The sequence below is a fragment of the Syngnathus floridae genome, chromosome 12 (assembly GCF_059516105.1).
Source record: "Syngnathus floridae isolate MCC-2025c chromosome 12, RoL_Sflo_1.0, whole genome shotgun sequence".
Lineage (NCBI taxonomy): Eukaryota > Metazoa > Chordata > Actinopteri > Syngnathiformes > Syngnathidae > Syngnathus > Syngnathus floridae.
In genome coordinates this window covers 3,340,844-3,364,345 of record NC_142424.1, presented here as the reverse complement: position 1 = coordinate 3,364,345, position 23,502 = coordinate 3,340,844, and the positions used below count along the sequence as shown (strand labels likewise).

The 23,502-nt window shown below is 42.3% G+C and overlaps 2 protein-coding genes across 4 annotated transcripts in view; one reads left to right on the top strand and one right to left on the bottom strand.

Annotated features, from left to right (window-relative positions):
• Positions 1-23,502, top strand: part of LOC148389522 (syntaxin-2-like) — a 44,883-nt gene that overhangs the window by 3,977 nt on the left and 17,404 nt on the right. The gene's annotated exons all lie outside the window — the stretch shown is intronic.
• On the bottom strand, positions 1,808-23,368 carry LOC148389525 (matrix metalloproteinase-17-like). The gene is made up of 10 exons (XM_088392627.1): positions 22,924-23,368; positions 14,204-14,336; positions 14,001-14,136; positions 10,936-11,222; positions 6,300-6,476; positions 6,096-6,198; positions 5,112-5,194; positions 4,216-4,368; positions 3,602-3,859; positions 1,808-3,146 (listed from the first exon to the last, which is right to left on the bottom strand). Exons 1-10 carry the CDS (start codon positions 23,344-23,346, stop codon positions 2,821-2,823), a joined length of 2,079 nt encoding a protein of 692 aa, XP_088248753.1. The 5' UTR covers positions 23,347-23,368; the 3' UTR covers positions 1,808-2,820.

Genomic DNA, 23,502 nt, shown 5'->3' with positions numbered 1-23,502 from the left:
TATTCACTTCACCTTCTCGATGCCAAGGTGATGGGCAGAATTTTAAAGTGTTTGGTAGCCAGGTGATACCATCAAGGGGGTCTGGTGGGGTGGGGTTCTGGGGGCAGACAAACAGGTCCCTTCCTGACTGCTTAACTTGCGTATTCCGAAGCAGGTTTGAGATTAAAGAGGTGATTGGAGTGGCTCACACAATGCCTCGAATCCCGGGAGGCCATTTGGCCCTGCAGCCCCCCCCCCTTTTCTTCTACAGTTAATTTAAAATAAAAATACAAGTTCTCAGTAAGGACTTCTTACTGTGACTACGGACATGTTGAAACATTGCTCCTCAACTTGAGCCATGCTGACACTTGAAGGTGGAATCCAGAATGTTCCCGCCCGGGGCGACCTCAAGTGAAGCTTGTGTAAAAGCTAATGATCGCTCACTGCTCTGATTTTTGAGCTTCTGCCCGAGGAACATTTCGTAGCAGTGCTTTTTGATCGTCCCAAAAGAAATGTCATCTTTCTTGAAAAATTCACCACCTGGACAAAAGTATTGGGTCACCTATGACTGAAATCTACAGTGACACGTTGTGTAATCTGCTTTATGTCCAGTAGAGGGCGACAAAAGCTTCAAAATACACACATGTGGACGTATTTGTGTTTCTTTGAGATAAAAATGACGCATTTTCATTTGTCAAATAACGTGATAATACCAATAATCGGGCTGTGCTGCTTCGTCTTGAAGAAGTTCGGGCTTATGTTCAAGCGTTTATGACACCACAAGTTTATAACGCGTCAGTCGAGACAGCAGAAATAATCAGTTTGGCGCAGACGCCGAACATTTGACACATTTGACACGACCAACATCCATTTTCCAACTTTATGCTTCATGTTCACTATCCATTTCTTATCTCGCTGATTGATTGGTTCTGCTCAGCCCAAAGCAGCTCTGCACTAATGATGATGATGATGACACGCTGTTCAAGAAGAAGAAGAAAAAAAAAGACAATTTTCATAGATTTATATATCAGCCAGTCAAATTGCCATAGGATCATTAATCCTGTCATGTTTGATTTTTTTTTTCTTTTTACTCTGCTGTGGTCATTACGTGTCCCAGTTTCCTTATTTCTACTTATTTTACAGACACACACGCGCACATCTCTAATTTCCAAGCGAGCCTCTTTGCAATGACTTATCGCCATTTTTATTACCATACAATAATACGGTATAATTTCCTCATGAATTGAGGTCAAAGTGATCCAAATAAGGTTTGAAAGTTTGGAGAGAAAAAAAAATAGGAATAATCAACTTTCAGGCTATTAATTGCTTCCTCATCTGTCAGCTGTCTCTGCAGAAGATGACATTTAATTTCCTTCACTTGTCTTTTCTCGCAAATGTTTGTTTACCATGTTTATCTCAGCCTCATTTTTCACTCTTACAAGTCAGTCGGTCACTGTCAGTGCTTTTTGTTTTTGTGTAAATTCTTCCAGGAAAAATTACTCCTCGAAAGTAAAGCATTTTTTTTTTTCCATGAAAGCAACATTTGTATAGACTCACATCAACTTTGTTCGAAAGAAACAAAAAATTGACAGCATCTGATTTGTTTCCCTTAAGAAACACTCTGCCACTAAGTCTGCTAGTAAAGCACCTCATGAGTTTGTGTGTGTGTGTGTGTGTGTGTGTGTGTGTGTGTGTCGATTGACAAGATGTGCTCTGCATGCAAGATGAAAATACACAGTCTGATAAAAACCTGCCAGTTGGCGTCTGCAAGATGCCACGTTGCCTCTAATGTGCCTTTACGAACAAAAATAGTCTCAGTACACCCAAATCTCTCATATACATTTTAATTTTTCTACAAAAATATTTTACATTATAAAATGCAACTTAAAATATACACTTGATATTCTTTTCAAACCCTCAAGTCATCAGTATAATAGAGAAATAGAACTTTACAGGCGCAGTGCTATCACCTTGGCGATGGGGAATAGAAAAAAAAAAAGATGAAGCAGATGTGGAAATGCTCATAGCCTGGAAAAACCAAACAGGGGAGCAGTTGAGGGAGTTTTAGCAAAGAAACCGTTAGCGACGGCGCTTTTCCCTCCGCCGCCATTTGAAAGTTGGCGGCCCGGCTGCAAAAGCAGAAGGCAGATGTTCTTCTGGCACGTTTGGACTTCTGTGGGTTGAGTTCTAGCACTTGTACAAAACCAAGAAGGGGGGGGGGATCACATTGTCATTCATAAAAGTGCTCACTGGGTCCCACAATGCTTTGCTCTTGTTTACTTCCATCAGAGCGCTTATTAAAGCAGAAAAAAAAAAGTCCATAGTCACAGCATTCAGTAAGCAAGTCATGATGGATCACACTGTATTAAATTTGATGGAGGCCTCATTCACTTCTAATCTTTTGGTGTCAATGCATGCTAATTAGCATAACGGCAAAACTTCCAAAAGAAGGATGCGACCTGGTTCAAGTGTTGACAATTTACAGCAGATGGAACATAAAAAGTTTCACGATACACGTCGATACCAGTTGTCCACGTTTAAAGACCTTTCAGGCCCTGACTGGTTGTTTTTCCTCGGGTGTGGTGGTTTCTTGATTTCTTTTTTGTTTTTTTGTACTGTCAGGTCTTAATGACACAAAGTGTGTGGTTGTTTTTCAATGGCCAACTCTGCCTCTCGTGTCTTTTCTTCTTTCATGGATGCATAAAAATATATTTGGTGTTTTGGAGCAAAAAAATATGAAGCAAAAATGACTGTAGCACTCGTCAAACAAGAACCTGCTTCAAGGATTGCGTAATAAATAACAAAAGTATGATATAATCTAATCCAAATGTCTTTTTGGCATCATAGTGGTAGAGGTCGGAGGGCCAGTGTGAGCGTCCAGAAGGGCAGCAGTAGCCACAAGGGGGACGGGGAGGGCCGGGCCCCCGAAGGCGAGGCACCGTCCGAGGTGCAGGAGCACACCTCGTAGCCGTTTTCGGCGTGGTCCGGGTGAGGGTGCGTGTTGACCCTGCTCTCGGTGCTTTTGGCGTCGGCGCCCGGCGAGTCCGACTGCATGTCGGTGCACAGCAGCCAGTCCTTGGCGATGAGGCGCGGGTAGTCGGCCTCCACCTCCATGTCGCTGTTCGGCACCCGCCAGTACTCCTTCCCTTTGAAGAAGTACGACGAACCTGCGAGGGTGGAAAGGAGGAAATGTAAATAAGCGACATGACAAAAAAAATACTATCATGTCTATTTTTACTGCCTCTAGAGGGCGCTTGTCACTCAAAAGTCAACATCCATAACTTGGGGGGGGGGAGTAGGAAGGCAATTTGTTTGACTTGTTCCTTTTTCTTGCACAACACTATGAAAATACATAAATTTGCATGTCAGATCTGCTGAATCATCCGTGCGCTCATTAAGCGTTGAAAAACACAACACATATCATCGAGGGCTTAATTTCATGAATCACTGATCCGACGTTGAAACTGTTTACGTTTTTCCTCTCATTACTCGGGCCCACGGTGCGCCTTATGTTACACACACAGCTGGATTCGTATGCAACACGGCCGGACTACTAAATATACACGGGAAAATTAATTTCCCTTGTATCCAATCTTTTTTGGAGACACATTTGACGACCCACCGTCGGACCACCTCATGGCGTCATCCAGATGCGGGGGCAGCCCCTTCCACAGCGTGCTGTCTTTGGGGTAACCCAGATCCATCCGTCTCAGATGGTCGTCGTAGCGCCAGTAGCGACTGTCCTTGAAGAAGTAGGTCTTCTCGTTATGGAGCCACACAAAGACCGCGTCAACGCCCTCCAAAGGCAGACCAAAGTCGCTAATTGGACGCGGGAAACCTTCTTCCATCACGTTGTCTTTAAATACCCAGTACTTGAGACCTGACGGGAAAAAAAAATCCAATGTGGCCATTATTCGTGATATACCTTGGCAGTTTTCAATAGAGAGGCTTTTCCAGGTTTTAGCACCAACAGTAGTCCATAAACATAAAAAAAAATCTGCTCAACACGGTGTTCTGAGGTCGTCTCTGTTTTAGCCATGCTCGCATCATTAATTAGAGAAGACGCGTGAAGAAAGTTCCTTCTATTTTTGAGTCCTCCCTCAGAGTTGGCAGCATCGATTGATTTTAAGCAGTGATGAAAGTCATTAATGCAAAAAAAATGAGAATTGATTCTTGTACAGTTATCGATGTTTTACTCACTAGCATGCTAAAGGAGGTGTTGAAAGTTTGAGGCACCTTTAAAAAAGACGATTTTGTGGTCGCCCGGTCTCTCGTAGACGGCGTCCACGCTGTCCAGATTGGCGGGCAAGCCCCTCCAGAACCAATGGATCTGAGCCGGACGCAGAGAAACCAGGTGCTTCTCTCGCGTGAGCCGCCAAAAGTATTTTCCTATGAAGGCGAAGAGGAAAAAAAATTAGATGTTGATTTTGATTCTCATTTGACAATAATAAAAGTCCAATTTGGCCAAAATTTGAGCTTTTTTTTTCTCTCTTCTGCTCAAATCCAACAAAGTCTCAAACACTGATAGTCAAAGCCAGCATCCCTCTTATTTTATTTTCTCATTCCAAACTCAAGAAGATTATTTGAAATCACGTCACTCCCAAGAAACCCATTTCGACAACACACTTGAAATTTCTCTTTAGCATGCGCAAGCCGTCACGATTTTAAGCCTCGAGACAAAGCGAGAACGCTTCTGACTTTAAATTACATCTTGCGATTGTGTAAAAAAAAATGGCCTTTTTTGTTTATCAAAAGATTTTCATGGCTTGTTCAAAGGTGAAACCGGAATCAAAAGTCCATTCAGATAAAAAAAAAAAAAAAAAACGTTTAAAAGGCAACAGTGCATTTCCCAAAATGTCAGTTCAAGTAAACAACGTCGCTTGTGAAGATACAAAAGCTCTTTCCCCTGCAGGAGGCCCTGGCCCACTCAAGAGGGCAAACATGAAAGCTTGATGCAATTTAGGAACCAGCGTCTCCCATCGCGTCTCAGTTGGGCGTCCACAGCAAAACTCCTCTCATCCATTTTCCTTCTACCCGTCCTTTGAGCTCATTCTGCTCATTCATCCCCTCCTGACTGGCCCCGCCCCCCTCCAGCGTTTGCATCCCTCATTCCGTCTTTGTGCTCGGGTTACCTTTGAAAAAAAAGGCCTCGCCTCGTATCTGGGCCACGGCATCAAAGTAGCTGGTGCATCTGTCTGGGGCATCTTGCGCCAGCCTGAGATCGACGTGAGCAAAAGAACATTGTTAAAAATCGGTAAAAAGTGGACGATCACCTCTTTCCTTTCAAGATCTCATTACCCGTTCAGATTTATTCATACGGTTCACGATCGGACTTAACCGAAGAGCGCTAGGCGTCATGGCCGACAAGGTGAATTTGAACCTGTTGGTTTATGAGCAATTTAAAAGACGGGACGCGGCTCACATCTGTAATGACGACTCCATTAGACTGTCGAGGCGGAAATAGATGAAGCGGGCGCTGCGTTCGACTCTCGATTAACACGTAAGGGTCACCATCGGCGCTCTTGTCGGAGCTAATCTAGTTTTATTACTTGGATTGCCGGACTCCATTCGTGGAACTTGTCGGAAACCAGTGGAACCTTCGGCGCCAAACCGTTGGAATACAAGGAATACATAAACATATCGAATTAAGTTGAATTATCTTTAATAATAGATATAGTCGGATGGAAGCTTCCGTTTCTTCAGGGTGTCGACTTAATGGCATGAACTGACTCGCGAGCACATATTCCACATTAGGATGCAAACTGTGATTTTTTTTTTTTTGCAGGCAGGCTTGAGTATTCCCGCATAGCTTCATTACGTCTGTTCCTCAGCATGAGTGAGAAAGCATTAGGCAAAAATGAAAGAATAACCCGAGTACGGAAAGCTATAAAGATGTGAATTCACCTTTAATGAAGTTGAACTTGTTCTGAGTGTGATGTTTATGAATTTCTACTTTATCGGGTGCAATTGTACGGATCTGTGAATTTGTAGAAAGTTTAAATGGACATCCAGTAAACTTGGAGAGCACAAAGTAAAAAGTGATGATCCTAAAAGGATTTAATCTCAATGTTTTTTCAATGCAATAAGATTCAAATCAGAAAAACAGTTATACTTACTGCAGAATGGATTTGTTTTCTGGAATGTCCATCAGGATGGGAGGCTCGGTCGTTTGGGAAGGGTTGGCCGGCTCATTTGTGTGGGAAACGGAGTCACGGACACCTGGGACCAGGTAGATACGACTTGATTTAGCGTCACCAGTCAGAACGGTTTGAAAAAACGATCAAATTCCTGTGCTTCGATAAAACCAACATCCGTCATACCATACAGCTGCCAGACGCGGACTTTGTCTTCATAGGGTAGGTCGTACTTGAGAGGGTCTCCGACCGGACCTTGGTAGTACGGTCTCATGATGGACTCCATGGCCGAGGTGTGGACAAGTCCGATGGCATGCCCGAACTCGTGGACGGCCACTGCGAACAGGTCCATCCCGTGAGACTCTGAAGAAAACAGAGCAGAGAGTCATGCAAGACCGGGATCTTGGCCTATGGTTCTGTCTCTAAAACTCAGTTCAGGTGTGATATCCCTTGGATGTTCATCTGCTTAGTGAACAAATTAAGCGGCATGGCAGGCTAAATCGGGAGGATTGTGGCACAGTCGAGCGTGCAGCAGGGAGATAACTTTGCTAAGCCTTCCTGAGTCTCTGTATTGCCAGTCAGTCAGAGAGCAGATAAGACACCTTGGGGATGACTTCGGGCTATTCAAAAGAAAAAGCCCCTTAAATTCCACATTTGAACGCTTTTATACAGAACTCAGGTTTTGTAGGATTGCGGGGCACTAGCTAAGCTAGCTAAGCAAAGTTAAGCTAGCCCCTGTAGACTGTAACCTTAGCTTGACACCTACGAGGGGACATACTTTTGTCCTACCGGGTCTCATTTGGGACTTTGGCAAGAGAAATAGTGCTTGTAATCTACAAGAGCACATGGTGCAGACAGGAAAGGTGAACAAAAGAAGAGAGGGAGGAGAACAAGGGCTTTGAACTGGTGTAGCGAGCGTCATGTTTAGAACCCCTTGTGAGGATAAATGAATGGAACGCATGCCGGCAGACACAGTAGAAGTGAAGGAAATGTGGTGACTAAAGGCAGAGGGAGCTTTGAAACCGCACTGCAGGCAATCAAAAGTCTTTTATATTTAGTATTCAAAGCTGACAAATTCACGAGTCATTAAGGAGCTTTTCCATCATCTCAAATGCTTTTATTGTGCTGAAACGGGGCCAAAACTTTTTGCCAAAGCTATTTTTCTACAGAATCATTTGAACATGACATTGAGTATTAAAAAAAAAAATGGTTCCCCTACCTTTAGCTCAATTAAAATATTTTTTTTTGCCATCTTAGATTAATGATCATATGTGCAACATAATTCTAGTGAATAGAAGCTCAACCAGGACGCAATAATCAAAAGTGTCTTATATCTCAATTTTCTTTTTTAGTATATGCAGGAGAACAATTCACCTGCTTAACGAGGCATTTTTTACACTCAAGATAATTGGCTGTCAGCAGCAGATTGCTTCATGCGTGGTAGTTAATAAAAACCGTTCAATGCCTATCAGAGCACAAAAAAAAATAGAACACTAATTTTTGGACCTCTCATTTGATATAACCCCTCTTACAAGTCTTAATGGAAGTCCGCTACAGCAGCGGTGAACCGGTCCAGTAAGTGTTCTGCTTAATATTCCACGATTCAGCATCATCACACACATTAGGAGTCGGCCCTTGCAAACCAAGATTTAATGTCCCGCTGAGAACAATGCACTGGGAGGTGGTGGAAGGGAATTAGCAAAGGCAATTACTCAGCGTTGGATTTGATCCGATAAGGTCCATTCCTCTGGAGATGATTACGGAGTTGAAGTGCTAGCATTCAGATGACCTAACAAGTTCTTGAAGGCATCAGCGTGCCATTGTGGGAAAGTTGAACATTTTTTGGATCAGATAGCTCGGCAGGAGAGCAGCTGAGTTGAACAGCTGTTGTCTGGGCGGATACGCAGACACCGTGATAAACACGTCTGGTGAGGATGGAGGAGCCCGTTGTGGGACGGAAGCGAGTATGCGAGTGGAATATGTGTGCGACTTGAAGTAATTAGCGACGCCCCGATGGAAGCGTTGCACCATTCCGAGGAGCTGGCCAATGAGCTCAATGTAGCAAAAAGACAAGTCGACCCCCAGTGAATGTCTTATTTTGGGCCGACTTCCGAGATGAGTCACGTTTCCCCTCAATAATATTCCCCGGTGTCTTAATAATACCTCTGTGACATAAAAATACTTTTCACACTAGCATGAGCTAAGCCGCTATTGGTCTATTTAACCAAACATTTAAAGCTAGCGCCCATAGCGAGTCAATTTACATTGTCAATCTTGAAGGCAGCATTTCATCAACAAATTCCCTGTTACGGATTTAATTTCTTTTATATTCTGTGTTGATTATAACCTCATGTGATGTTCTAGTGTGATGAGTAGACTTTCTTAGTCACTCTGACAGTGCATTAGCACTTTGATATAAGTCTTTTTGTCTACAAAATTGTGGTTCATTATTTTCAAAATGGCCGCCCTGTCTGTTTTCTACAAAAGGCTTAAATATATTTCCATTGGCACGGCTGTACTGTCACTTAATGTTGTGGTGTGAAGTGTAATCACAATGCTGTCGACAATTTTAGCTAGCAGCAAAGCTAGCACTGAAACTCTAATGACTTTGTTTTGAGGCATTTCTTGATTTCCATTTCCATCTTCTGAGTTCAAACAAATCCCTCCGCGACCAGCCGGACATATAGCGTACGTAACTGCGTGTTTGCGTTTTAGATTAAAAGGTCCGATGCACTCGGATGCAAATTTCACCCTTGAGGGGCTTCGACACAGTGGGGGGTTTGTCTTAAAAGCAAAAACAACTTTCAGAACGCGATGATTCATATTCACATACACCCACACACGCACGATTGAAGGCCACTTGAACTTAGTTGGTACTCACCACCACTACCGACAATCACTAAATAGTTAAAGACCGATGAAAATAACATCAACTTTTGAGATAACTGCACTTAAAATCTTCAAACGTCAGTGTCATCTCAGTTCAAGTCCACGCTTTTTTTTCCCACTTCAACTGAATCATCAAGCAAGCAAGTTATCATTTGAATAGCACTTTTTAAAACACAAGCTAGCAAACATGCTCGATTTAACTTCCCAAAACATCAACTATAATCTTTTAGGACAACAATACAATTTGCCCTTAGCTGCCTGGTGTGCCATTTTCTGTCACATTTTATGGAAAAATCAATAAGATCTTGTTTTCTCAAATGACTCCTGATAGAGGGACCTCTAGGAACGCAGTGGACCGGCGCCAAATACCGACACCAATAAAAAACTATAATCACAATTTCAAGATAAAACCTGCAACCGTGGCACTTTAGAGGATTTTTGCTTAGGATGAGACCATGCGTCAATTCACGCCTTTTGGACAACATGGTCGTGAATCCAAAATGTCTTGAAAACAAAATTATTTCGTACTCTTTTATACAGTATGCATTTAAATTGCATTATATATATATATAGTTGAGAGCTATGATAATGAACATGAAGCTATCCATACTAGAGAGTCACTCGAAATGTGTGCAGGACAGAAACAAGCCAAGAGGAAATAACGAGCACTCTTTGTATCACTGCACACCACTGACCTTGAGTACAGTACGATTCATTACTCACGTGCTTAGGCAGCATAGCTACACCTTGAAGGACTATTTTCCTCTTTTTATGTCTCTCAACAGAGACACATTCAGCGATTACTTAAGTTTCACCCTGAGATTTTATCTCGGGCAAGAATCACTGGATGAAATGTTTCCAGCATACAAAGTGCTGATTGAGAAATGTGACAAAACGGGGATGAAGCACTTAGTAAAAATCCTGCCCAGGAGTCATTGGCAGTGCGGTTGTTTACGTAGCTGACTGTGCTGCAGCTGGCGTCGGATCAACTCTTTGAATTGATTGATAAGGATGCACGGTACATTGTGAGACTCGGCGATGCGGAATGTACGGCGGTGAGGAAATGGGTTCACATAAAAAGTTCTCCTGCAGGGAGAAAAAGGTTTCATAGTAAAAAGCTTCATGACATATTGCAGTCATCTTGTAACTTTGGTCACTTTGAATTTCTTCTGTTCTTAGAACAAACATTTTTGGAATCGACTATCCCGTCGATTATTCCATTGATTAATCGACGTTTGACCCGATTTTGTCCTCATGTGTCAGTTAGCAACTGAGTTCGCTTTTTTTGTAGGGAACATTGCGACATCACACGCCAGCTGGTTTGTTTGGAAAAAGCGTTTGTTTCAGAAATCCATTGGGAGAGCGGCGCTGATCGGAAAAACAGGCTAATCAAAACCTGGAAGATGATTTTGAAATTGTTCCGTATTCATGATTGGCTAATCAGACAAAACATGAACATTTTCCATCACCATTACCATAAATACTTTGGAAGCATACAAAACTCTTCTGAGCCCCAAGCGTAGAGTGTTTTCCAGCGCTGACCAGGAATTGGCAGACTAGTTTGCATTTAGCATCATGTCCTCATTACAAATCAGCAGTTCTCCTCGGTGTGCAATTTTGGATCAAACACTTTTTGCTAGATTCATCAAAATAACCGCGCAGACAAAATTTGATGTGCCGTAAAAATAACCTTAAGGAAGGTGACCAGAAGAAACAAGACAACAATCCAAGTTGTAAACATTACAAATGTTTTTGCGGTTCCCCAAACATCTCTCAAGGGCAGAAACAGTTTTGGCTTGATCAATCAAGATAAAAGCTCAGAACCGAAGCACACGGGCAATTTGTGTCAAAACAAATATAATCCGATTTATAAAAATAAAAGCAGACTGTAATCATAGAAAGAACAGCAAGGACATCGACCTCTCTCTCTCACCTGGTGATCTGAAGGTCCACGCCTCATCATCGTCAAAGTGCGTATCCCCGGCGGTGAATCTCTCCCCGGGGAAAAAAGCGTGGGCCACGGCGCCCCCCGGCCCGTCAAAGGGATAACCGTCGTCGTGGTCGGCCTTGGTGAAGTCGATCTGAATGTCGGCGTCGCTTCCTGCCACCTCGTGGAAGTTAAGCGGGGCGATGTCACTCCAGACCTTCAGGGCGTAATGCATGAGTGCTCGAACGGTGTCTCGGCCTAGTAAGGCGGAATCCTTTGGGAATTTCCTCACTCTGAGACAAAAAAAAAACAAAAGAAAGAAGACATAAATGCAAAATGGTGCGGAAAAATAGTGAATATTTACCCATCCAGTGGGAAATTAAACAACTAGAATTTTTTTCCATTCAGCCTACTTCTGCAATGTGATCTGAATTTCTCAAATTGGGACATCTCTAATCATCTGATTTACATATTATAGCATGATTTCCTTTACACATTATTTAGCAGCTGGGATCTTAGCTCAACCATTGTTACTTGGAAACCAAAACGTTAGCATCGGGAGCTGTTTTAGCACAAATCAGGTTTGGGCTAACAGTGGCTAGCATTAGCTTCCGATAACATAAAAGAGTGAGGAACTCTAGTACTTCAAAACCTCTCGGAAGCTGATTTTATTCCCCTTTCAACCTTCCTTCATGAATTTTCCATTTTCATTTTCCCACAGGATAGGTACAAATAAACATCTGGTGCACTCATGCTACCGTTGAAAACTGCACTTGTAATGGCTCAAATGAAGAGTGTCTGACTACTCGGGTCTGGCCTTCATCTCATCAGTCTACTTTTGACTTCTTGTGGCTGTGCAGCCCCACGGAGACAGCAAAACAAATGACGCTAAGTACATGGCACTGGCTGCAAACACACTTTCTAGACCTACCCTGTGGTGACAAGCGCTAATTTGCCTCCTAATTGAAACGAAGCGTCTCCTCCAGTGCACGAGACGGCAAGGACACGCCCACCCGTGATGCTCACGCTGGCACATCTCAAATGATTCCTCTGACAGGGATGCGACCCCGAGCTGCGTATTACCGACGAGTCAGCACATTCACGATTCTCGGGCTGAGGATGAAGGTCGGCGAAATTAAAAGGGCCTCCGAATGATGTCTTGAATAACGCAAAGCCTGTTTTCCGTGGTTTGTCTGATGTGTGATGTGCACCATCAAGTCAGATTCACAAAAAAGAAACCACACACACTGACAATCAACCCCGGATTTCAGGTCAAAGTCAGCAAGATAAGAGTCAGGCCTCATTAGTATCTGACATGTCTCAAAAGATTATCTTGTGGTGTGGATTGTGTTCAAGGGGTTTTTTTTTTCAGGCGGGGAAGACAATCGTAAATGTTAAATGTGTTCAATAGCGACCTATTTATCAGAGTCAGGCCGAGCCACGGGCTGTGACGACGACATAAAACGGAATTATAGCCGATTAGGAAGCCACCTGAAGGTCGAGCTTTTACCGGGCACCAATAGAGGTTGCGTGGAGTGTTTGTATAATCTGTCTGCAGAGTCATTTGCGACAATAAAAATGACCAGGAGAAGACTTGGACTGTAGCTAACAGCTAAGCTAACAGTTCTTCAACTTGTATTTCTTCTATTACAACTTTTCTATCTATTTTCTGGAAGTCTCGATGTAGCACCATGCTGCTTCTCACAGACATATTATTTCTGAAATATGCAAGAAACGGCTTTTTCGCCGGCCACTCTGGAGAACCAACAAACGCGGGGCTTTCATTAAGACCGGCAAACTGTATTACTTTGAATGAATTTGCACTTCATTGCATTGGGATGAGCTGAATATTATTCTAGTACTTTAATGCATCCTCTTTCATATTACGAACTTTTTTTTTTCTTCCCCGTGACCTTGCTGATTCACAATGTGCCAGTAACGTGATAGCGGCAGAGCTGTGAAATGCTAATTTGTTTAGCGATATGCAATTTAGCGGGTTGATATCCTTGTTCCCAATTAGACACACGGCCAAATGTCTCCTTAGATGAAACTACCGTGTCTCTGGAGCGACCTCGAAAAGAGAGACTAAATCTTATTGTGCAAAATATAAAGACACAGTCCGAGATAATGACCATACGTATTAATACTCCATAAATATTATAACAGTTCCAAGGGGGAAGAAAGTAGCTTCCGCATGCTTTGGTGTAGCCGATCATTACTGCAAGCGGTTTCACGTTATTATCTGAAATAGTCGGAGGGTCGGATTGACGGCAAAGCGGCGGCCCCCCTATGGATACAGCTGTGGCATTTCATGTCAGTCGCTAACAGCTGTGAGCTACGGTTATAATTAGCATGATGACGGACCCCTGCCGCTGACTTATGACTGTGGTTAGCATTCCCCTCATTAGCCGCTACTTGTGACTTTCAATCAGGTCTCGCTTCTTTTTAACCGTCTTTGCCTTGGCAACTTTAACGATTATTAATGAGGTAAACAGTGATAGCGTACATTTGCGGATTCCCGTGGACTTGGGTGTTTTATTAACGGCGCTCATTTGCTTCATTAGGAAAATGAAGACGAGGTTGGATCTGGGCTCGGAATTGTGGTTCAGGTATGGGGGGGTGATTAGGGGTATGTTCCAGATGCGAGTTGGTGCCAATACGTTTCAAATGAATGGGCCTCCATTAAGCTCTGCAGAAGGGTGATGATTGAATTGAATTTGGGATTTTATAAATCGGAGAAATGGTTCGGCAGATGCAAAGGGAAAAGAAACTTTTTTTCCGCACTCATTTGGCTCGATACATAACAGTCTTGGATCCTAAGCAACCAACCTTTAGGGAAAAATTATTTAATCAAGTTCTAGCCAGGAACAACAACTGGAGCAATTACTTCCAGGTTTTACTACAAACATGGAGGGGTTTAAAAAAAGCATTGTGGCTTTGTAGGCAGTGGTTGTAAAGAATTTTGAATCATGTGGTTGGACATGTTCATGAAGCAGAGGGCCACTTTTACAAACCGCCGCTGAAGCAGCGGCCATCCCTCGGGCTACTGAACAGCGTTTATTGTTTCTTACCTCCAGGATAAATGCCTCTTTTTCCATTTGTTGGGAGGACTCAGACTTCGTTTTCTTCGGCCCACCGTCACTTCACTTTCAGACACATCTGGCAAAGAACATCTGGGTGTTTTCATAAGCCCCAATGTAGCTTGATCTGGAAAGAAAAATTGTCGGGAAAATCTTATGATCAAGGCTTGTTTTTGCAAAACCCATCTACTTACCAAAGACTCCAGTCTCCTTGAGTCCTCCAAACTTCTGCATGGCTTTAATGGCCTTGGTCAGGGCCTCCTTGGTCTGAAGTTGGCCGGTTACTGGGTCAGCGGGTGGGAGGTACCCAAACTTGCTCAACCAGTCCTGAAGGCACAAGAAGATTCAGTCATACCGAAATTTCTTGTAGCACCTTACATGAGCAGAACATCCAACTAACTGTTTATGATCCTTTTTATGTGGATGTACCCTAAATTTGGTTCCAATCATAAGGTCACCAAAGATTTGCTTGTAAACTTTGGCCCAATTCGGTTAAGCGAATATTACTGCCGCCTATGGAACCGTAGAAAAGTGAATGTCACTGGTCTGACTCACACAACTTTCTACATCTTAATGATTCGGAGGCCATTTTTTCTTCTTCAAGCACTTTCCTTTCGTCTAGTCCCATCAGCGAGTTATACAACGACATCTAAAAATGGCTCGCCTCGGAGACCGATGATTCCTTTGTTCAAAAGATGACATTCTACGAGAAGACGACTTGCAGCGTTGCAGACGTTTCCCTTAAACAAAGCCAGATTAAAAAGAGATGGATCGCAAACGGGTACGTCACAGTCGAGTTCAAGTGTAATCAGTCACAAAGGCGCATCCTCCGCCTGGTAATACGACCTGACACGCTGGTAATTGATCATCATTTTGCCTCCAAATAAAGCAGAAAGTCACTTAGTGAAATGACACTTCAGACTAAAATAATCCAAAAGTGACTTGACATGCGAGTTTAATTTGCTCCGTAACCACAAAACATTCACAACACAAATCGTCTCTCCCCTTTGAAATAAATGGAAGTGCTATCGATCTGTTCCAGCCTCACAAAAAAACACAAGAGTATTGCTAGTACTTTTGATATCCCAAAATTTAATTAGCATATGGACAAAAAAGTTCAACAATCGATGCAGATTATTATTTGCCCTTCGTCTCAAACAGCTGCGGTATAGCGCCATCTGCTGCCAAGGAGGTCTTAGCGGTCAGCTACTTGATAGACATTTACAATCTAACAGTTTCAGTTTTTATATTTTTAACACACTTTCCACTCCGCAGCTAATTTTAAACAAAAGTAAAACCGCACTGTCATGATTGTGTTCCCTGTTTTTTTTTTTTTTTTCTGATTTATGTATTTGTCCTTGGGCCACTCAAAATCTGGCCCAATCCTTTTGAGAAATGCCGTGAGCATCAAACATACAAATTCAGGGGAAGATCTAACCCCCAGGAGCTGTGGGCAATATGGAAATTGAAGTTGAGTTTTCATGTCCATGGAGAGATTGCATTATTGTACGTGCCTCAAACAATAATACTTCAATGTCACCTAGTGACTACTGTCATGCATCTTTTAGGTCAGCAAAAGTGAGATTTTAAATTGTGCACTTGAGAACTTTGTTTTTTGGTGCACTTGAAGGGTGCAAACACTTTTGAGCTGCTAATCTTTATTGATTTGTCCTCAGACTTTAATTGTATTAAGCCTCACAATTTAGCAGGAAGGCAGGCAAGCCTCCATAAGATTGATCCTCATCTCATCTGCTGCTGATTGGTGAATTCCTTCAATGAACATTGGTGTGAAGGTCACCAATGTTTTATGTAATGTTTTTTTTTCTGGTTTGCTTCATATGTCCATACATTGCATATACATACAAGGGGAGCGAGATGGGGGGGGGGGGGACAGTGACTTTTGGGAATTTTCTGATTGGTTTGGGGATTATTTTCCACATTTCCACCCGTCTCTCATAAAAGAAATATACAGAATCTTTATCAGCATTTTCTGAAGAATTATTTGGGTTTGTAATTTTATTTATGCAGATCCACTGAAATATCTTTGCCCCCCCATGCTCCCAAGGAAAAAAATCCTAACACCGCCCCTGCCTGCCTTGATGAGTTGAAGTGCTTTTTTCTATTTTAAATTGGATCGTGTTGTAGTTAAGTGTTTTTTTTTTTCTTTCTCCAAGGCAGCCGGCAAAAGTGAAGCTTTTTGTTGGAAAGCCGCACTTTGAAACACTAATCCGTGCCTTCATCACATCTTGGCTGGATTACTTTAATGCACTTTCTGTGGAGTCAGCCAGTCCTCCCGCAAACATCTTCACTTGGTTCACTCGCCTTTTAACTGGAACATGAAAAAGGGAGCACCTACTGCAACCCCTTTTTTGATTTTTTTTTTTTTATTATTTGTAAACAATTACATTCAATTAATTACTTTATGATTTATGTTCCATTTTTAAATACACGGCGCACGTTGTTTCAGTTCTTTTTTAGCCTACCTAGCCTAACCTGGTCGCAGATCTCAGGTTTTGCTCGTGGTTGTCATGGAAACTAAATTTGTGCTCACCATTGGTGATGGACACGATGACATGTCGGTTCGTGATTGTGGAAATTTGGGTATATTTGACAGTGGAAATGCTCAATTCCATAAGAAAGTGTGGCCAAATTTATCGATGCCAACGAGAATGTTTCGGTTTCGATGGCAACCCAACATAAATTCTTTACAGTGGAGGTATTTTTATACAAACACCATCAGAATCTCACAGGTGTAAAGTGACAGCAGGGGCATATAACAGGATCTTCTCCAACTGGGGATCTTGTATAAATGGAAATTAATTTATTACGTGTCAAAACTACAATAAAACGTGTTTTTTTGCTTTATATTTATTTCAATATTCATTTTAGTCCTTGATAATACTTTATTTCTGCCTACAAACTTCAAGAGGACATTCTCCAGAAAGAAAAGACGGAGACAAACCGTGGTAGAAATAAGAAAAATAAATAAAAATAAAGAAATTAAAAAAATAAAATAAAAATAATAAAAATAAAATTACTATAAATAGAAAAACAAAACCACCACAGCTTAGTATGTGCCAAAGTATTCTTTCGTCAAATGTCCTCCGCATCCACACCTCATTTAAGCTTAAGCAGCTTCTCATCCAGCTTTGACATACTCTCATTCTTTGCTACCATACGTGGATGTGAGGATGTTTGTACCCTGGTAATCCTGGACACAGGAACCTGTAATCCTTTAATACAGAAAGGTTTGGCATCAGCAAAGAGCTTCAAAAGCGAATCGACTGAAATTTTCATTCAGAGCGAAATAATGAATCACGTAGAGAAGTGTCTATGAATAGTATATGCAAAGCCTTTAGCATCAAAATCATGGAGGTATAAATCTGACATCTCATTTGAGTGATACTTCTCACAATATGAGGATCTCGACTGTAATTGTAGATCCGGTCGGCTTTTAATCCATGAGGCAGGGGTGTCTGACATCGCCCACACGGAACTTCATTCCATCCTCTTTTACATTATGCGTTTATTGATATGCAGCTGAGGGTGAATCACATTTCTTCTGCTTGTTCAGTGCAAACAGATCTGAAGGAGAAACCCATGCTTTGTGCGCCGGAGACATTGATGCATGCGGGCGCAGCTATATCGAGCATCAATGTCGTGTTTGAAACGGGAAGGCGAATGTGTAAGACAGTGGGCATCTCGTTATGTTTACTTTTCCACGCCATTTTGGTTCGTCGCTGAAAAAATGTATCCGAATTTTGGGTTGGCCTTCAAACAGCTTCAGATGAAGGCTGGTGATGAGAAGGTGTAATGATTGCCAATGTTATTAGACCCTGGGAATCTATGCAAGGAGGGAAAAGCAATTTCAGTGAGTTAGTTGAAATCTGCGGGTGGTGTTGAGAGGACACGTCAAGTGATCCCTTCATTTATACTTTCCATCATGAGAAGTCAATATAAGGTGGTGCTTCCTTCTGATAAAAGAAATTGCCTCTATTCAAGAAAAAAAAAATTCTTTAGGGTAATTTTAAAACTATTATTATTGCTAATATTTGGCCCGATGCACCTGAGTGATGTCCGCCGCTAACATTTTAGCACCCGCTAAACTCCAATGGTCGAACAATACAATCTCTTTTTAGCACCTTTAATTTGCAATTAAACTTGATTTCACAACGTCGTTGCAACCATTTGTGACCGCTAACACAATCTGGGAGGAAGCTAGCTATCTTTGCGTGTTGGAATACAAAAATCTTTGGATAATGGCCTTTTCATTTATGCTAGCTAAATTAGACCACACACATCCATACCTTTGTTTGTGACGCTACCATGACACTCTTTAATGAATGGTTGCCTCACACACACATACAAGTTCCGTAGCTATGGTGTCACCACGGCAACTACTCTGTGAAGCATCCCCTCATGCATGTGACCTCCTCTGGCCCACAATCACTCCCTGTTTAAGCCTGATGCACAGCTGCTGGCTCCCTTCATGTTCATCCTCACTGACAGGAAATGACCCAGTCGTTGAAATGTCACCTTGTGACCTTGGTGACTCTCCCAAGGGTCATCCAGTCGGTTATAGCGTTGACATTGTTCCGAGCTACCCCAGACACTTTCAAATGACTAAAATACACCAAAAAAAGACGAGAATAGGCGAAATAATATCAAATTTTGAGATTATTCAGTTTTAACTCCAAACACGTATTGAGAAACAAATCACTTTATAGGGACTTCTTAGGAAAGTCACTCTTTTATGGAGTGGGAAGATGTCTTTTAATTAAAAGGAGTATTGACATTGCTGAGCTGAGTGTTAATTCAAGTTAAAATGTGTGCCTTCAATCAAAAAAAACATTAAAATCACATGATCTCGTTTCTACGTTCTCAAAACTGTGACTGGTAATTATAAAAGACGAGATTTTAACATGACAACATAAAAGTGTGATTCTCCACACATATCAGGCGGACAGCTCCATTTATCAAAAGCTCTCTAAAAGACTTTTTCACAAGGAGTCCTTGAGCCCAAATCTCATCACATTTTAATCTAGACCAAGCCTTTATTGGTCATTAGGATCAATGAGAATTAATTGGACCATATGCAGCCAAATGGAACAGAAGAGGATGGACTCGGGTAGCATCCATTAGTTAGGATTTCTGCTCAGTGCATGTTTTGTGGTGAACCAAGCCGCGTCTTTGCCAGCGCTTCACTCCAGGAAGTCTTTGGCTCTAGTGGCGTAACAGAGCGCATATAATGAGATGCTAGTTTGTTTTGGTGGAAAGGTTCTAAGAAATGTGCTCCATCTGACACACACTTGGCAATCCTGCAGAGATTGTAAATAGTATTTCCTTAACATTTAATTGGAAAAAAAATTGTGGACATGAATATGGCAAAAAGGAACTATTTTATTCTGTCCTTTAGAAACAGCTGTTAAGTGCAGCAGTAATGAGGGTAGTTTTTTTGAGGGACAATTAAATTTGTAGTTAGGACATTTTCCCATCTGTTGCCGGGATATCCATTCCTTGTTTTTTTTTTTTGTTATTTCTGTAAAGCTTTGCCTTTAATTTTCCTTTCATATTATATCCTTGGAAAACGGATAAACATATGTTTGTGGTAAGATTTTATAAATGGATTGTGGTCTTATATACGTAGCACGGCGAACGCTCGCCTTTCTCCGACTGACTCATAAGCTTTGCCGCATTTTCTTCTTGCCATGACCCATTTCCGCTGTAACAACCTGACTCGATGGCCCGAGCAATGCACGTTGTCAGATTTCACCACGGTCTCCTCTTAATCACTCCAATTATGGAAAGCAATGTTCAAACTGCAGGCCCCTTTTGTCCTGTCGACTTTTTTGAGACGTCATCATGTGATTGTCGTGTCCATCAGGCGGTAACTGCGTCCACCTCTGCTTCCTTGTACAAAAGGCCCCTGTGAACCCACTTTAAAAAAAAAAAAAAAAAAAAAAGAACAATCATTTCCATTTTCTCTGTAGACTGAATGCATTTCATTTGCATAATTTTCTCATCTACATAAAGAAAAATATCAAGATCACCATCATTTTCAAGTGTACTGTTTGATTGGCCTTTAAAACTAATTAAAACAAAAATAGCAAGGGTTCCAAAATTGACCCCTGTGGAACACCGTCTGACAAAGGCACAGAGTAAGATTCAAAGCTAAATATAGGAGCACCTATAGGCTTCAACATGGTCGGGTTGCGTCCCGCCCTTGTGTCGGGACGTAAAGGCCACACACACACTCACACACACACACATAATCGTGAACCACATCCTGCCGGTGTCAGCTCAGGAATTGTGGCAGCTGTTCCGATGCATGTGCAAAAATACATACGCCGACACACATGAGGCTTATGTCTGCTATATGTGTTTTATTTTTAGAGCTTACTCAGTCTTGCAAGTTCCTGGTGAGGCTTTGAAAATGTCAACAGATAGAAAAGAGCTATTCTGGAAGGTTGAAATTTGAGGTGATGTTGAATTGGACAAAGTCTTACGTGGAAAAGTGTCGACTTGATGTGCTTAAAGCGAAGCGAGGAGGCTGTGAAGCCACCGGCCATTGCCGCTTATTCTCTGCCACCCACTCAGTCTTTTATGATTGTCCTCTGTGCCTTCAATCCACATTTCCGAGAAATGGGATCCAGAACTATTCTGACACGAACACCGCAAATGTAATCATCCTCATCTCTCTTTTTTTTTTTTCGTTATCCAACTGTGACTTGAATGCCCATGTGCTGGCAGTCCCAAAAAAAAAAACATGTGAAGTCATATCAAACACATAAAAGTTTTTGCACACAAACGAACCACTTTTATTCGAATAGTTCCTGCAACCAATTTGAGAGCTGCTTTTCCTTTCAGGGTTTTCTTGATCATGTTATTAAAGCAGACTATTGGCAGCTCAGATGGCAAAGCTATAGATTATTTTAGGCGTCCGTACTCCAGCCAGCACAAACACCACAAACCACTGTAATTATACAATCTGGTCAATCGTTTCAAAAGCAGCAGCAACGCCAAACTTTGATCCGGTTAAAGGAGGGGGGTGGTGCTAGCGTGGTTAAAATAAAACCATCCACATGGAGTTGATTTGAGGTTTCCTATACGGGCTGCTCTATAGCGGGTGAACTTGATGCTCGCTTCAAAAACCCCACTCGTGATATTAAAACAGAATTGAACAGCAAAGCTAATGATGTAAATTCTAGAAAGACATGTTACGTGAGTCTCGTGGGAGGGCCCAGCATGTTCCTTCAAGTCACTGGAAATGAACCCAGATGGAGGAACTAGAAATTGTATGATGAGAAGATTAGCATGATTTTCTCCCGTTAGCCATCTAACATCTTTTTACGTAGAATCTGCAAAACGACATGACATAAAACCACCGAACTCGTAATGAAAGAGAATCATCAAGATGATCAAAAAGCAGTTTCGATCATATCGGCTTTTATGTTGGAAGGAGGAATACAAACGCTTATAAGAGCAAAGCACGGCATGGCTCAGAGCTGTGCTTAAACTTTGTGGTTTAGTTAATTAGTTCCAAAGATGGCGACGCAGCAGCGTACAAGTGATGCAGCATGGGGGCGGGGGTGAGAGAGTTGGAGGATGACACGCTTCTGTGGGCTGGTTGTTTTTTTGTGGACCGTGTCACCAATGGATAACTGTTATGAGCACCACTGGGGCGAGATAAAGGAAGCCCACTTAAAAGCGGGCCAAAAAAATTAATCCACCTGCTCACAACAGCTGAGGCGAGCTTGATCGGTGGGGAGGAGTCGTTTTTTTTTTTGAAAAGTCAATCAATCAAGAAGGTGGGAGGGATGGGGTCTGTGGCCCATCTGGTCCCTCCACTCCTATTATTTGGAAATTGCTTTTGTTGAAACGTGTCGAACTCCACCCTCTCCCAAGTGATCCTAACCCAACCGAATTTCTATCGGATTTTTTTTGTTTGTTTCCTTGCTGTATCTACAAACTGACTGCCTTCAAACAATGAAAAAAAAACTTTCCCGGATACAGAGTCATAGCAAAAGTTCTGGTCCAGTAACCCCAATGCCCTCCATGCTTTCACACAATTAAATTGAATATAATTATGTCATTATTTGGCTTCTGCCAAGTTTGCAAAAGAGCTCGAAACTATCCAGGCGGAAGCTCCCTAGGAATTTGGAAACAATACAATAGAGCCAAGACAATGTCCGTAATCAAATTTGGCTGGAGGCGCAACAAAAGATGGAGACCGGAGGGACACTAAAGACCCAGATGCTTAAGAGCGCCCGGGCGAATGCTGCATGAATTTATTCTGGAAGACAAAAGCATCTTCTCCAAAAGCCATTACGATGAAAAGTATGATGTCAGCAGCAGTTGAGTCTCTAATATTTTGTCCCCTAATTAAACTTATCAACTGACACTAATCAGAAATAGCAATTAACTGCGTTATTGCACATAAAAAAATGCTTTTTCTCTGAAATACCAAAGAAAGTAAGGAATGGAGAGGACAGAGCAATCATTTCTTGTGGTTCCGATTTTTCTTTTTTTTCCCCCTTTACCAGCAGAGACGATAATCTTACACAGTAGGAGCAGAGCTTCGGCGAGATTTGCCAAACTCTCAGCCTTTATTCTCCTGAGCATGAGTTTGAACTCATGTGGTGCCACAACAAAAAAAGAAAAGTGACGTCGTGACATATTTCTGAAGCATCCCAGGCAGAAAATGACACATCCATCTATTTTCTGTGGCTTTGTCTCGCGCTGTCATGGAGCTGGAAGTGAGCCTCATGTCAGCGTGCTGTGACATCACGCGTGTATTTACCACGAGCATTTTCTATTTATTTATTGCGCAACCTCATGGCTCTCCAAGTGCACTTTCACACCCTTAATAATAATCAAAACAAAGCAGGATCTTATGAATCCACAAACTTCTTACCACCCCGGTGTCCTCCTGGATGGTTTGCGGAGGAGCCGCTCGGCTCAAAGGCAGAAGCCACAGAAGGGGCACCAAAACCAGCATCTCCGCGCATATAATCCTTCTCCACTCAGAAACGATCGTTGCCAGGCTGGTCCCGCGGGATTCCCACAACCGGAGCAGCATCCACGGTGCGGGACAGTAATCCGTCAAAAAAAAAAAAAAAAAAAAGCAGGCTACCTCACTGTGGAGCGCAAACACATAAAACACATGAAAACAGGTGGCTGAAGAAGTTTGCTGAGGAGGTGAAGAGGAGATAATTAAGTGGGCATCATGCAAGACTTGAGCTTCTTTCTCCTGAGGAGCAAAAGTGGAGCGAGCTGGTGGATCGCGCTGTGAGAAATGGAAGCAGCTGCGTTGTTGCGTGGGCTTTTTGTGCCTCATACACGCGCCGAAGTCACACCAGTGGACTGGAGAGGAAGGGTGGGGGGGGCGTTTCTTCAGTAATGTGATATTGGTGTGAGGTTGCATAAACAAAAGCAAACGCAAGAGCAACGTGACAGATCTCAAATCATTCTTCCCAATTGAAATGAATGGAAG